This window comes from Aquila chrysaetos, chromosome 12 (assembly GCF_900496995.4).
Source record: "Aquila chrysaetos chrysaetos chromosome 12, bAquChr1.4, whole genome shotgun sequence".
In the NCBI taxonomy this organism is placed as follows: Eukaryota; Metazoa; Chordata; class Aves; order Accipitriformes; family Accipitridae; genus Aquila; species Aquila chrysaetos.
Genome location: NC_044015.1, coordinates 16,960,849 through 16,973,782, shown reverse-complemented (window position 1 = coordinate 16,973,782; position 12,934 = coordinate 16,960,849). Strand labels below are relative to the sequence as shown.

General features: G+C 37.0%; 1 protein-coding gene across 2 annotated transcripts in view; it reads right to left on the bottom strand.

Annotated features, from left to right (window-relative positions):
• CFH (complement factor H) overlaps positions 1-12,713 on the bottom strand; it is a 43,057-nt gene extending 30,344 nt beyond the window's left edge. Inside the window, exons 1-4 of one of the 2 annotated variants that reach the window (XM_030033479.2) lie at positions 12,581-12,713; positions 4,762-4,947; positions 2,824-2,929; positions 1,394-1,470 (exon numbers count right to left, since the gene is read on the bottom strand). In XM_030033479.2, the coding sequence (XP_029889339.1) occupies positions 1,394-1,470; positions 2,824-2,929; positions 4,762-4,947; positions 12,581-12,698 (487 nt within the window). In that variant the 5' untranslated portion in view covers positions 12,699-12,713. Of the gene's footprint in view, positions 1-1,393; positions 1,471-2,823; positions 2,930-4,761; positions 4,948-8,781; positions 8,959-12,580 lie in introns of those variants that run through there. The other variant, XM_030033480.2, reaches the window with a different exon arrangement.
• Between the last annotated feature and the right edge of the window lie 221 nt (positions 12,714-12,934).

Genomic DNA, 12,934 nt, shown 5'->3' with positions numbered 1-12,934 from the left:
ATTTACTTCAGAGCTATGCCAAACTGAATTTGCTATAGACAAATATCTGGAAAAGTGTTGTGTTATAGACTGACTACAACAGTTCAGTTACTAACTAAAAATGCTAGTTAAAGATATCAGAACAATTATATTACTGAAGTAAACAAACCCAATGTCAACCATTAATTTAGACCTCTTGTATCTCCTAACTTTGTAACTGCAGAACAAGGAAGAATTAACATATGTCATCAGATATTTCTTATTAAGGGGGAAATGACTATCAAAGCTCATTCTTAAACATTCACATAGATATCACTGAGCATGTATGAAAGTGGCTGGTGTTTTGCCTGCTATAGCTCCCACTTCTCTCTGACAACATTCTCCATCTTATAAGCCATCTGCCTTTTCTATGATCTCACATTCTATCTTCTAGGTTCCTCACAATTAGGACATTATACAAATACTTTCTTTCATAGGCGATCATATTTCAGTCTAATAAAAACTCCTCAATCATGAAAGAAAAATCTTATGAGGACTTTGAAATTGCAGTATCTTGGTGACATATGACAAACAATGTTGGAAACCATTGCTCTATACTGTGCAGAGACCTGTATGCTTAAAATTGAGGACCCTCAAAATCCAGTAAGCTAAATGTGAAGTATCTGAGACCAAGGAAATGTCAAAACACAGACAACAAACTCTAGAGAAGAGAAAGATATCTACTTTCATTTGTGATTCTTTACTTAGAGACCCTTTTGTGACATTAGATGCTTAACCTAAAGAGAAATTTCACCGCTGCACACATATGTTAAAATAGACGAGTTAAAAATTATCTTTGGGAAGAAAGGAAGCTTATTTTCACAGTCATACAGGTTTGAAACTGGTGAAAAGGTTTCCAGAATCAGGGACGTATCATCTGAGCCATCCAGTCTATTAAGTCTTGAGGTCTGAGTCTCTCTTGCTCTCATTCTTACTTACTGAAGTTCTTCCACAGTATGCTAATAGGGAGAAGAACTTATAACAAAATCTTAATGGCTAGGATATTCATAAGGGTGGAGGAGGGAACTAGCTAAAAACACACATGCTTTCACATACATCCGAAATGCCTCATCCCAGCTGTCTTCTGTAACCATGTTTTGTAGGCATGTGCTCTATCAGGGCCTTTAGGTGAGGAAGAGCTTTAAGCCAGTCTGGGAGTGACAAGACTCTGTTTTGTGAATTCTTTTTAACAAAAGCTTGAGTGCTTCTTGGACTAAAATGGCTAAGCAGTCATTGTAAGAATTTCACTGCTGCATAACTTGAATTTAAACAAATGTGAATTAATACTAGTAGGGAGATCACAGACTAGTTCTAGATAGTATCAGACAGATAAAAAGACAGTTTGATAAAGAATTAAATGTCAAACTCCATTTACCTTCACAGTGAGGGATGTCATTGCTCCATCCATCTGCCTGACACTCACGGTAATTTCTTTGGCTGAGCATCCGGTATCTTACGGAATAAAAAGTAAACAATGCTAAAATACAGTCTCATTATGTGACAGAAACAGCAGTGCTGCTGTTTTTGAAGCAAAGGAAGTAGGTTTCATATGTTCCAGCACAGACTAACCAAAACATGACAAAACCGAGTAGTTTTTTGGCCTGCATCTTCCCTGTTTTGTATCTTTCAATTGCATATGGCAAAAAATACGAAAAAAAATCAGAAAGTAGGAAGTAATCAGTAAGATGGTTTCTTCATTACAGAGATAACAAGCTTTGGCTACATAACAAATAACTAAGGGGCAATTTACACAGTGAATAGCAAGCAGAGTAAAACTCCTGTTGCCTGTGCTCTAGTATGACTGAAAGCCATGTAACAGCATCAAAATAGGACTTAATCCAAACCATATGTATCTCATGCTTTGATGAGCTAGTATTACCTTAGGTTTGAGGGCAACATGGCCACAATGCCATGGCTTCTGCTTTGTCTTAAATGTAGTCAGAGGAAGTACAGCTAGTCTGAAATGACAGTGAAGAACTGTCTGAACCTAAGGGATTAAGGAGAATACTGATTTTGGAACTCTTGTTGTGGAATTCAGACTAGATTCCAGCAATACAAAGACTGCAAAAGCATGGCTAAACCACTGTACCATGCTTATAGCTGATTTGCATTTCCAGAGGAAAGAATCCAGTCATAGGCGTACTTAACTAAGCACAATATTACATATTTGCCTTGTTGCAGTTTTCATTGGAGAAGATGAATAGAGGAAGAAGAGAGAAGAATTTCTTCCAAACAGACAGTGAAAACAGTTAGTGAGTCTACCAGACATGCCTTCCTTCAAACATTTTTTACACGACATTTTACTTCATAATGCACAAAAATTATTTAAGCAGGACTGATGAGTTGTGGTTCTGAATAGGAGACTCTGTTGCATGGCGAAATGACTTCGCTAACATAATTCCATCATGACTGCCTACTGAGAGCACTGATTCCAGCGTGCAAAGCTGCATTTCCATCTGAACTGGCTGGTTAGTGGAGTCATGAGGCAGCTTTACAGACAGATCACTGTTTTTGTTTGTTTTATACTTGGGCAGCCATGATTTCAAGTTAGCTACAGCCTTACATATTTTAGACATCATGCATGACAGTTTCAGGTGCATGAGTTCAGTTACTCTGATAGCACCAGACGTGAGAAAGAATTACCTTTAGTATTACTGTAATTGCAGAAATTTAAATTAAACAATAACCAAGCATTAAATATTAGTAAGCTGCAGCTCCCTTACAGACAACAAATCTGTAACTGACACTTCTTTTAACATTAACACCTTATGTTAACTCCTATATATTGAATTAAGTAAGTATTACCCCTCATTACATCTGTACTCAACTCTGGCACCAAATACAAATTCACTTCCGCTGATAAGTTCAAAGGAACCAAACTCAGTATCTCCAGGATGTCCACAGGGCTTATCTGGTAAAAAAAAGAAGAAAAAAATTACACCATGTACAGGAATGTGAAAGTTTGAAAGATAGCACTTTCTAGTAATTATAGCGAGTATGGGCCTTTCAAAAATTCAAAAATGCTCAGCATCAGCCTGATCAACATCCCCTTTTTTAATTACTATCCTCAATGAGAACATATTGCAGTAAGGATCTGCTGATTTTTTTTTTAATTAAATAACAAATTAGCAGGTTTTATTCCTTTAAAAAGGCCAAGCTCATCTTAAGTTGTATGACAAATTTAATGGCAAGATGTAGCTTCAGCTTTTCATACAACTTGTGGCATAAATTTGTCCAAAGCTTCTCCTACAGAATCCATCCACGATTGGAAATGCAATTTCCTCAATCTGATGGGGATTGTTTTGAGTAAAGAGGGATGATCTAAGGCCACAGGAGTCTTTCGGTCCTCAGACCTTTCTGCTCAAAGTTCCCCATAGGACTTTTCCTGTGGTCTGGCCCTAACTACTTGCCCTCGATTCCCAAAATAATTGCAAAGATAAACACACCATACCCCTCATTCATCCACTTTTGATGTTATAATATGGACTGCAAAATAAACTGCATAGCTAAAACCTATCAGGCCTCCTCAGAAGAAATCTTTCCCGGTCCTTGTTGAGCTAGGCAATTTCATTTCTTGGAGCGTATCAACATCCTTGGTTTTTTCGAAGGACGAGGTGCTTAAGTAGGCCCTACACCTGCTCCAGTGCGATCCAGAGAAAATGGACAATGTCATGATCAATTTTACTGTCTAGGGTGGCCTATCCTGAAAAGGGAACGGGATCACTTCACCTGTGGCAGAGCATCCCCTTTCTCCTTCCACCTGCACCTTGCCAGTGTCAGTATCTATTCACTGGGTGGCAGTATTTACTAAAATATGTTGCTAAAAAGCAACTTTTTTATAACTTGAAAGACCCATGTTCACTGAGTAGTTATACAAATATATATACAATCTGAGAAGGTGACTAAATAAAAAATGTAAGAGAAAATAGTAACAACTTTATTAATTCATTTTTACTCATGATTTGTATTCATCTCTGAATGTCACCTGGGACTTAAGTTTATATTATCAAACCAAACACTTATACTTTACCAGTAAAAATTCTGTATGTTAGATATGTAAGAAAAAAAGCTCATGTGTCTAAAATTTCTTTGTGTTTAAAACTCATTTATTACAGAAAAGACGTATCTACTGACTAACAATAATAAACTTCAATTTCTTCACTAACGAATTCTGTATGAGGGTGTGAGATACTTCCAAACTCTTAAGACAGTATACTAGAGATAATAAATAGCAGCTCTCACCCTAATCATGACTTTTCATTCACAGATTAAAAAAGAAGGCCAGGAAAAATAATTTCCCACTTCCAAGAAATTATATCATTCATAGAACTAGTTGAATATACTGAAAAGAAGACAATACTGTCTCTTGACTCGCATTCAGAAGCTAGGTTAGTGCTTTATTCTGCTTAGACGGTAAATTTCATCTGCATTAGACTTTTTCTAAAATTTTGGAAGCAAGCTCCTAATAACTTAATAACTTAACTTAATAACTTAACATACATCCGGTTAATAAGGGTGGCCTAGAGTAAGATCTTCTTCTGTAAAGAAAAAAAAAGTTATAATCCTTTGATCTGGAGAAAAGGACCTCCAAAAATGTTTCCTTATGCATGCATACTTTTTAGGATGATATTTTAAAGGATGCTGCAATAAGTAAGTTACAGGTAAAGATACACATTGATATCACTGGCAAGGAATGTGAGCTGTCAGGTCAAATGTTTGCACATATTTTGCATAAATACTTACTTCTGCATTCTGCCCCTGGAAGGTGTTGCTTCCATGCTCCATCAGCACACTCAAACACAATTCGTCCAAGTTTTATATACCCAGGCCGACATCTGTATGTTACTTGAGTGCCATGTGGATAGGGAGGTTTGTCCCATCTTTCAGTAGGCACTTCTTTAACCCTTCTAGGAGGAGGCTCTTCACAAGCTAAAAATTGTAAATAAAAATACTGGTGACTGAAGCACATGCTACAAATGCCAAAATAATTCTACAATAGAAAATGTAGCAAGAAATCCTGGGGACATTTGTGATCAAACAAGCATATGTATTCTACTTAATCATCACAAAATAGGAAACCGCCGAGAATCCACATTAGGAATATGAAGAGACATTTAGAAGGACATAACAATAGTCAAGCAAGTGCCAAGAAACCACACGGGACAGTCATAATTCATTGAATAGATTTTAGTTACAAAGACTGAGACAAGATTCGTGTTCTGGTTCTAACCACAGACATCTCTTACCCTTCCATCTGCAGGAGCTCCTCCATGCCTGTCCTTCCATTACCACAGAGACCAGCTCTGTGCACTCTGTAGAGTTTCCTTTCAAACTATTTTCTTCTGCAGCCACCACTATCCTTACTGACATTAAGGTCATGTGTCATTTGATCAAGTTCTGTCAAATGTCCCCTCACTTTTTCATTGCCTAAACTTTCTCTCCAAGCCAAGATCACCTGATATTCCAAAACTTACTTCTTCCTGTCCATGACGTCACTTCTTATGACATGTTACTTATTACATGATGTAATTAATTCTGGATATTCACTTTGACCTTTGCTAGCTTCAAAGCATTTTGACTCAATTTGGGGGGTGAATGGTGTTGCCTGATATTTCTCATTAGCTCAATATTACACCGCCCTTCCTCAAAAGCTCCTTCCTGGGCCTTTTTCAGTGTCCATGAAATGTACAGCCAAGCCCATATGAATTACAAGAAATGAACCTGATTTAATTTTATTAAGAAGTTCCTCAACAGCTTGAGCATGAGAAAAATCAGACTAAAGGGGAAAGAAACAAATGTTGGGAAGCTGTTAGTGAAAGACTAAATGATCTTTGTTAAGAAACATTTTGTTGTTGTTGTTTGTAATAATTGACCTAATTTCAGTGACTAATTCTCTGTGCTCGGGTGACTGAAATGTACTTATTTTAAAGGCTGAAGCTTTATGCAGAGTAACAGAGTCTGGACAGTCTAGCTAACTAGATGCAATGAAGTCTGTTTTACATCTGAACATGAAAGGTGAGAATTCATCAAGAATAAATAAAACAACCTCTGAGAAATAAAGCCTTGGAAAAGAAATGAAACCTCTGTATAGAAAATAAATGGGAGAAGAAATGTCCACCAGGGAAGGAAATTTCTTGGTGAGTAGATTCATTACTCAGTAGAGAGTTGGCACAAAAGTCCTCTCACAAGTTTAGTTTTGAGGCCACAGGTTCGAGAAAGCAGCAATACTCTCACTGAAGCTTTCCTGCAGATTGTCCAGGTGCTGCCTGAAAGTGGGACTACAGGAAAAATATTTAGAATCTTTCCTCATGTGAGGAATGTGGAGTTATGGATTGCTGAACTAAACTGTGGAGATCACAACCACAGATTAAGTAGCTGTGATTTCTAATACAAAGTGAGCAGATTAAATACTCAATCTTCCACATCAATGTGTGGAAAGTGAATTTAATTTAGTTATACAAAGACGTACCCTTGAACACTCACAGTTTTTATTTCAGTCAGTGGAGAAGCTACCAAATTAGAGGCATAATTTTAGAAAATTTTTAAAAATCAGGAAAAATATTTGTTACAAGAACAAGAAAGCTGTATAATTTTAAGTGTTCTACAGCTATGGCATTTTGAAAATATAAAGAAAAGAATGTTAATTGTGAGATCTAATAACTTTATTTTAGCTGTCTTAAGTAGCCAGAAGTAGACAAGCTTTGACAATACTGCTGAGGTGCTAAAGGAAGAGTATGCCCACATGTTCACATTTTTTCCAACTACTTCAATGAGTATGCTCACACCTATGAATGATTGATTACATCTGAGTAAAAATTATTGCTGCTGTCCACTAGAGGGTACTACCTTACTATCAAAAAAGGTAGTAGGAACTTCTGCTTTTCTTAGCAAGATGAAGACCCATTCACTTTTTAACGTTTTTGCAAAATGCAGGAATAAGCGAAATGAACAAGACTCCTCTACTTAGTTCTTTCAACTGTGTTAAAAACAGTTAGTTTGCTCCAAAAAGTGTTTTGCAATGGTGAGAAAAGGAATTTTTCTAATTCTACGTATTTTTCATTAGAGCTCATGAAAATTAGTGCTTTCAGTTTGCAAGCTGAGAAAGCACACTCTGAATTCTATGATTTTAAAAATAGGCTATTTAGTACATGGAGAGCTTCTCTGCTCTATTCCTCCCTGAATTCTGAGTTGTATTATATTTTTACTGTCTGTTGTGCAGAATGGGGCCTCCTAACTCCTCCTTGTTTATATATTAAAAAAAAAAAAAAAAGGCACGAAAGATAATCTCCTCATAGTCTGTCTCTTCATCATTACTAAGACATGCTTCTTTCTGGGCTTTATTTCAACTCTTTCTGATTGTTCTTGGCCATTCCTGCCCTGATGTCAAACTATGCGTTACCATCAACTGTCACAGTATGTATATAATACATACATGACTACAGCTAATTATTTTTTTTTTAATGCAGTTTCTTAGTAGGTTGAGAAGAAGAAATTTGCTGACACGATGTACTTCAAAACTATATTAATTGCATCACTCACCATGTGTACTCACCAAAATTGGGAGGGTTTTATTTTTATATTAGAAAGCATGCACAAAATGCACACCTTCAAATCCTTTAGTGAGAGACGAGAAGAGCTGGAATTATTCATTTTGTATCTATATGTGATTTAACCTCAGTTAGAAATAGCTCAAGCTGCTTTCTTGCCATCATTATGCCAGTGGCAACTTCCATAAAGTCAAGCACAAACTGTGAATTCAGGTAGAAGTATTTTTCAGCCCTTGTGCAAAACCCCAGCTCTTGAACAACTCACATAGACTTTCAATATGAAGCTTGAACTAAGAACCCTGCATGACCCATGGCAATAGTTGTCCCGGATAAATCAAACATTGCTACATTCACATTCCTTTGCAATCTCACTGACCTAAAGAAAGCACTGTGAACAGGAAGTGCAAATTCAGGCAAACTTTCTTTTCAAATTCCAGGACTTTTCTGGACTTCTTTGCAAACAGATTAGACTTTATTAGTTGCTTTGGAGCAGTATTTATTATAAGTAGATACAAAAAAGATAATATATTTAATTAACGTCCTGATTTTTCAATTTTTTCGAAGTAAAATCCATCAGATGATTGTTTTGATTAATAAGGTCATCTAAAATTAAAAACAACCCAAACCAAGCAAAGACACACTAGCTCAAAAACACATAGCAACCTTTCCACAACAGTCTATGTAAAGAAACCCAGACAGAAAGCTACTTCTTTAAACATGTATGAAAGCATACCTGGATTAAAAAGTCTGTCAGTCAACAGATATTTTGTAAGCTTTTCAGTCAATTTAGTAATCATACTTCTTTCTCAGTTTATCTCACAGATTATTCCAGACAGAAAGAAATGCACATTTATTGAATATTTTCTATTTTAATCTACCAGCTGTTTACAGGTTTTAGATGATAGAATAATTAACAAATATAATTAATAACAAATGAGTTGTCTGGCTCTAATTCATAGGGATACTAACCATTAAAGAAGTCGTGCAACAGATTAATAACAGCAGTAGTTATCCAAATAAATAGGTGAAATAATACCTATGACAGGATACTAAATACTAAAGGTGCTAAATACTGCCAGAAGAAATCTCAATTATTATTGTCAGAAGTTTATTAAAATAGGCTACAATGCAAACATTTTATTTACATATTGTTTTAGTTACCATCTTTACATATGCTTTAAGAAAGGTTTGGTTTTTTTTTCACATTAAAGCTTACCTCTTTCTGCAGCACAATACATCCAGCATAAGAGCAGAGCTGTATACCCCAGGAATGACATCCTAGAGATTCAGAAACTCAGCAAACACATTTAGTATCGTAGCCTATTTTCTTTTATTGCTTTGTGTTATTTGCACTCCTATTCTACTCACCAACTGCTCTAGGGACTGACCTTGCAAAGCATTTATATTCTGATTTCAGCAGCCACTTCCCCTAATCCTCTTGCAACACCCAATTTTTTTCTTTTTTTTTTTTTTTTTTTTTTTCCTCTCCAAACTTTGCTAAATGAATAAATAAATAAATGTCTGCAATTTTGGTTGACACAGTCCTTCCCTGCAGTCTGCTTGTTTTTACATCATACCTCTTTTTTTTTTCATATTAATTCCTTCCATACTCAGATAAGCTTATTTCTTTTGGTATCCAAAAGAAGTTGTACAAATAAATTATTTTGTGATTCCTTGTGTCTTATATGCTCAGTTAAAAAACAGAAATTCAAATTAAATGTGTGTAAATATGAACTTCTGTACTATATGCATATCATTCGAGATATATGTTGAAAACAATTGAAATAAAAAGCAGACAAAAATAAAAAATGTGACTTACTAACCCACTGGCTCTTGTATAAGATAACCAACTACCCAGAGCAAAGGAAAAGTACTTGATCAAATACTTGATTAAATAAACCTATGTGATGCTGAAGTACTTGTTTCAGTATCACATGAGAAATGATAAGATGGAGAAGATGTGAATGAATTGTAAGATGGATAATGAACTATGCAAAGAAAAATAATGATAGTGCTAAAAGAATTATGTGGCAAACTGGGCTAACAGAGGAACTCCTCATGGATTCATGTAAACAGTCTTATTAATGTTTCCATTAAATATCTTGGCTTTATAAGAAGTGCACTCCAGTGGAAATGTGGATCACATGACAAGAATTATTTGATACTGAGAATTAGGGAAAAAAATGTAAAAGTACAAAGTGCTCTCAGGAGATAGATGCACAACAGCTGCACACCAGATATCCCATAGTGGTGATGTCTGACTGGCATGGAGTATATACAGATCGATCTGGTATATGCTCCCAGAAGACCACATAATATACCCTTATAATCACTGGCTTTATTAGCCTACTGATATAGGATAAAAAATACTGTGTTTAGAGAACAGATCTCAAATAAAAACTGAATTCCAAACCAGTTAAAACTTTTTTTGCATCTCAAAATGCAGCTGGAATTAATTTTTTTTCTTTTTTTTTTTTTTTTAACCTGGGCTCTGTTTTCAGTTACCAGTTCTAAGGAATGGTCTTAGTGAAAACTGGCATTCAACTGTTTCACCTAAAGAGCTCTTCCAGACAGCATAACATCTCTTCCTTTCCTTCCCCCTTTCTCTTGCCAAGCGACTCATATGTGGAGAATGAACTCTCACTCTGTTCCATGACCCTGTGATGATCAGTTTGCATCCATTTTGCAGTTACTGGTGCATACCCGATCAGTAAAAAGATTTTTTTTACACCTGCCTAAGTTCAGCTCTAAGAAACAGCTCCTCACACAACTTCACTGCCCAAATCTTTAATTCCTTTTGTTTTGTGGTAGAGAACCATGTGCTGCTGCAGACAGCAGTGCTCTAACTGCACCAAGACAGTCCCACTTGTCTTCTCTGCATCCATTATTGTACGTGCATGCATTTACATGCTTCTGTACAAGTGGGCTGCTGGGTGCAAAAGCTAGTTTCCTTGCAGTGGTGAGGGAGGAGGTTTTAACCTTCCCTGGTTTAGCCTTCCCTGCCACAGCAGCAGTACTAACTGGTCTTCAAATGTAGCAGTGACACTGCTGCTTTCCAATTCCTTAACCACTGTGGGAAGCTCAGAGAGTGGGAAAAACATTGAGGCAGAGTGCTAGGAGGCACTCCAATTCCAGGCCAGAAGACAGTGGCTCAAACCAATTAGCTGTAAAAATCCATGCTGCAGGCATGGGTTCTATAATTTCTCCAATTTTAAGTGTTGTATCTTCTGATGTTGGGAAGCTCAAAGTAGTTCAGGTTTTATCAAACTGCTTTCGGGTGATTAAACCACTTGCCAAATCATTACGAGCTTGAAACATACTCAAAGATACTTTCAGCTACAGCTGAACCAAAACTGGAACTGAATTGAAAATTTACTACAAATTTCCTGACCGCTCTCTATGAATACCGGCAATGTTAAAATTATTTATGCTAAAAGATAACATCAGCACACAAGAGCAGATATGTCTAAACTTCCTATGAATAAATTTAGGTGAGTCTTCTAATTTTCAGCTTAAGTAGTGAGGCTTTGAAGTAATCTTTTTATAGGCATAATGTAGGCCTATACAAAAAAACCATCTTCGATCACAAAGCAAGAGACCAGACTCAGTCCTTTCCAGTCTTGTGTTTGTGATCTTAAGTCACTGATTAAACTAACCCTAACCAAATGGAAATAAAATCAGGAAGTTAATCTTTCTTCCCTTCCTTACCTCTTCCATGGGCTATCACTTGATTCAAAACTGATGTCTTTAATCATGTCTAACTGACTTAGTCATCTCTAGCCTCTAACAAAACAGAGCATATAGGCAAACCATGCCTCAGGACCTCTAAGGCAGACAAAAAAAGTCATCTCTAAAGGACCCTTACCTCCTATTGATAAGAAAGGCAGAAAGATTGAAGTAGTTGTGCAACCAAAGACAGCTGCATTTTACCTACTGAAGCAGAGCTATTGCTTTGAGAATGGGTGTGACTGCACTTAAATGTTGCTGTGGGCACAGCCAGACAGCCAAAATATCACCACATATTCCCTGCACTAGCAAAACTGCATGTCATAGGAAAGTTCAGGCTGGAAGGGACCTCAGGAAGTTATCTTGTCCAAAACTCCTGCACAAAAAGTAGTTATCAGGTCAGACCAAGTTACTCAAGACTTCATTCATTCCCTGCTCAATGTGGGGGCTTAACATCAAAATTCAGAGTGTTTGTTCAAACCTGAATCATTTTGAGAACAGTGTTTGGAAGCCATTTTCTGTTAGGAAGACAGATACGAGGAAGTCAGTGTATTCCACTAGGGAACTAGTGATAACTAGTAACAGGAGCTTAATTAGTCACTGCTGAAATAGCATCTCTGACCAGTATAATTTCAGCATGTTCTAACAGCATGCTTGCTGTCACACTTGAGTTTAATAACATTGGAGCCCGCAGAATTCTAGAAACAGTCACTGTTTTGCCCCCAAATCTTCATGAAACGGTCCTATCCCACTATATTAATAGTGAGATTATCTTTTCATTGTCAACAGTTGTCTCTCCTCCCACTGGCAGGCAACTTCTCTAACTTGTAATGTCATTACACATCACGTAATATCTACAATTACAACCTAATGGTCTGACAGGGAAAAACTGCACTGTTCACTTAGTTTAAACCAAATCACAATCAAACTGGTTTATTGATTTATTAATAGCACATAATTAACTGGCAATCAGTGAAATACACACTCAGGTTCAGTATCGGCAATACAACAGATAAGACACTGTTAACAGACAAAATGCTAATAAACACCTAACAAATTTCTAAATGACCTTTCTTCACCAATCCCCCGAAGTTCTAACCATGCACACAAAGTTGTGCACCCACCCACTCATAGTTATACACACAGTCCCCCTCTCACACATACCTTCTGCAGGAGATGTGGGTGCTCAACGTGTACCTGTGCTGCACCTCACAACCTGCTAATGCGCACACGCTAGGGAGAAAGCACCACACAAGGTCACAAACACACCCCCAGCTGTGAGTCCCTACCTGTTGCACCCCACACTGTCACTGCCCGAGCTGGATGCAGGCTGCTGGCAGAGTATCCTCCAAAGGGAGGATGCTCTGCCTGGCCCAGACAGAGGTTTTGGTGCCAGTGGGTGAACATGCAACAGTGTCAAACCCAGCTCCTCTGGTTTTGACTGCTTGCTCTGTTCTCACTGTTTTCCCTACTGTTACAAAGTTTTATTTGTCCCTTACATTTGTTTCCAAATTGGCACCTCCCTTGTTTCAAAACTCACTCTGTAACTCCCTGATTACTGTTTAATCTGGTTGATGGTTGTCATCCCCTTTAATATGATCAGCTGTAGCATATGCATTCTCAGACAGTTTTAGATGCTTGAA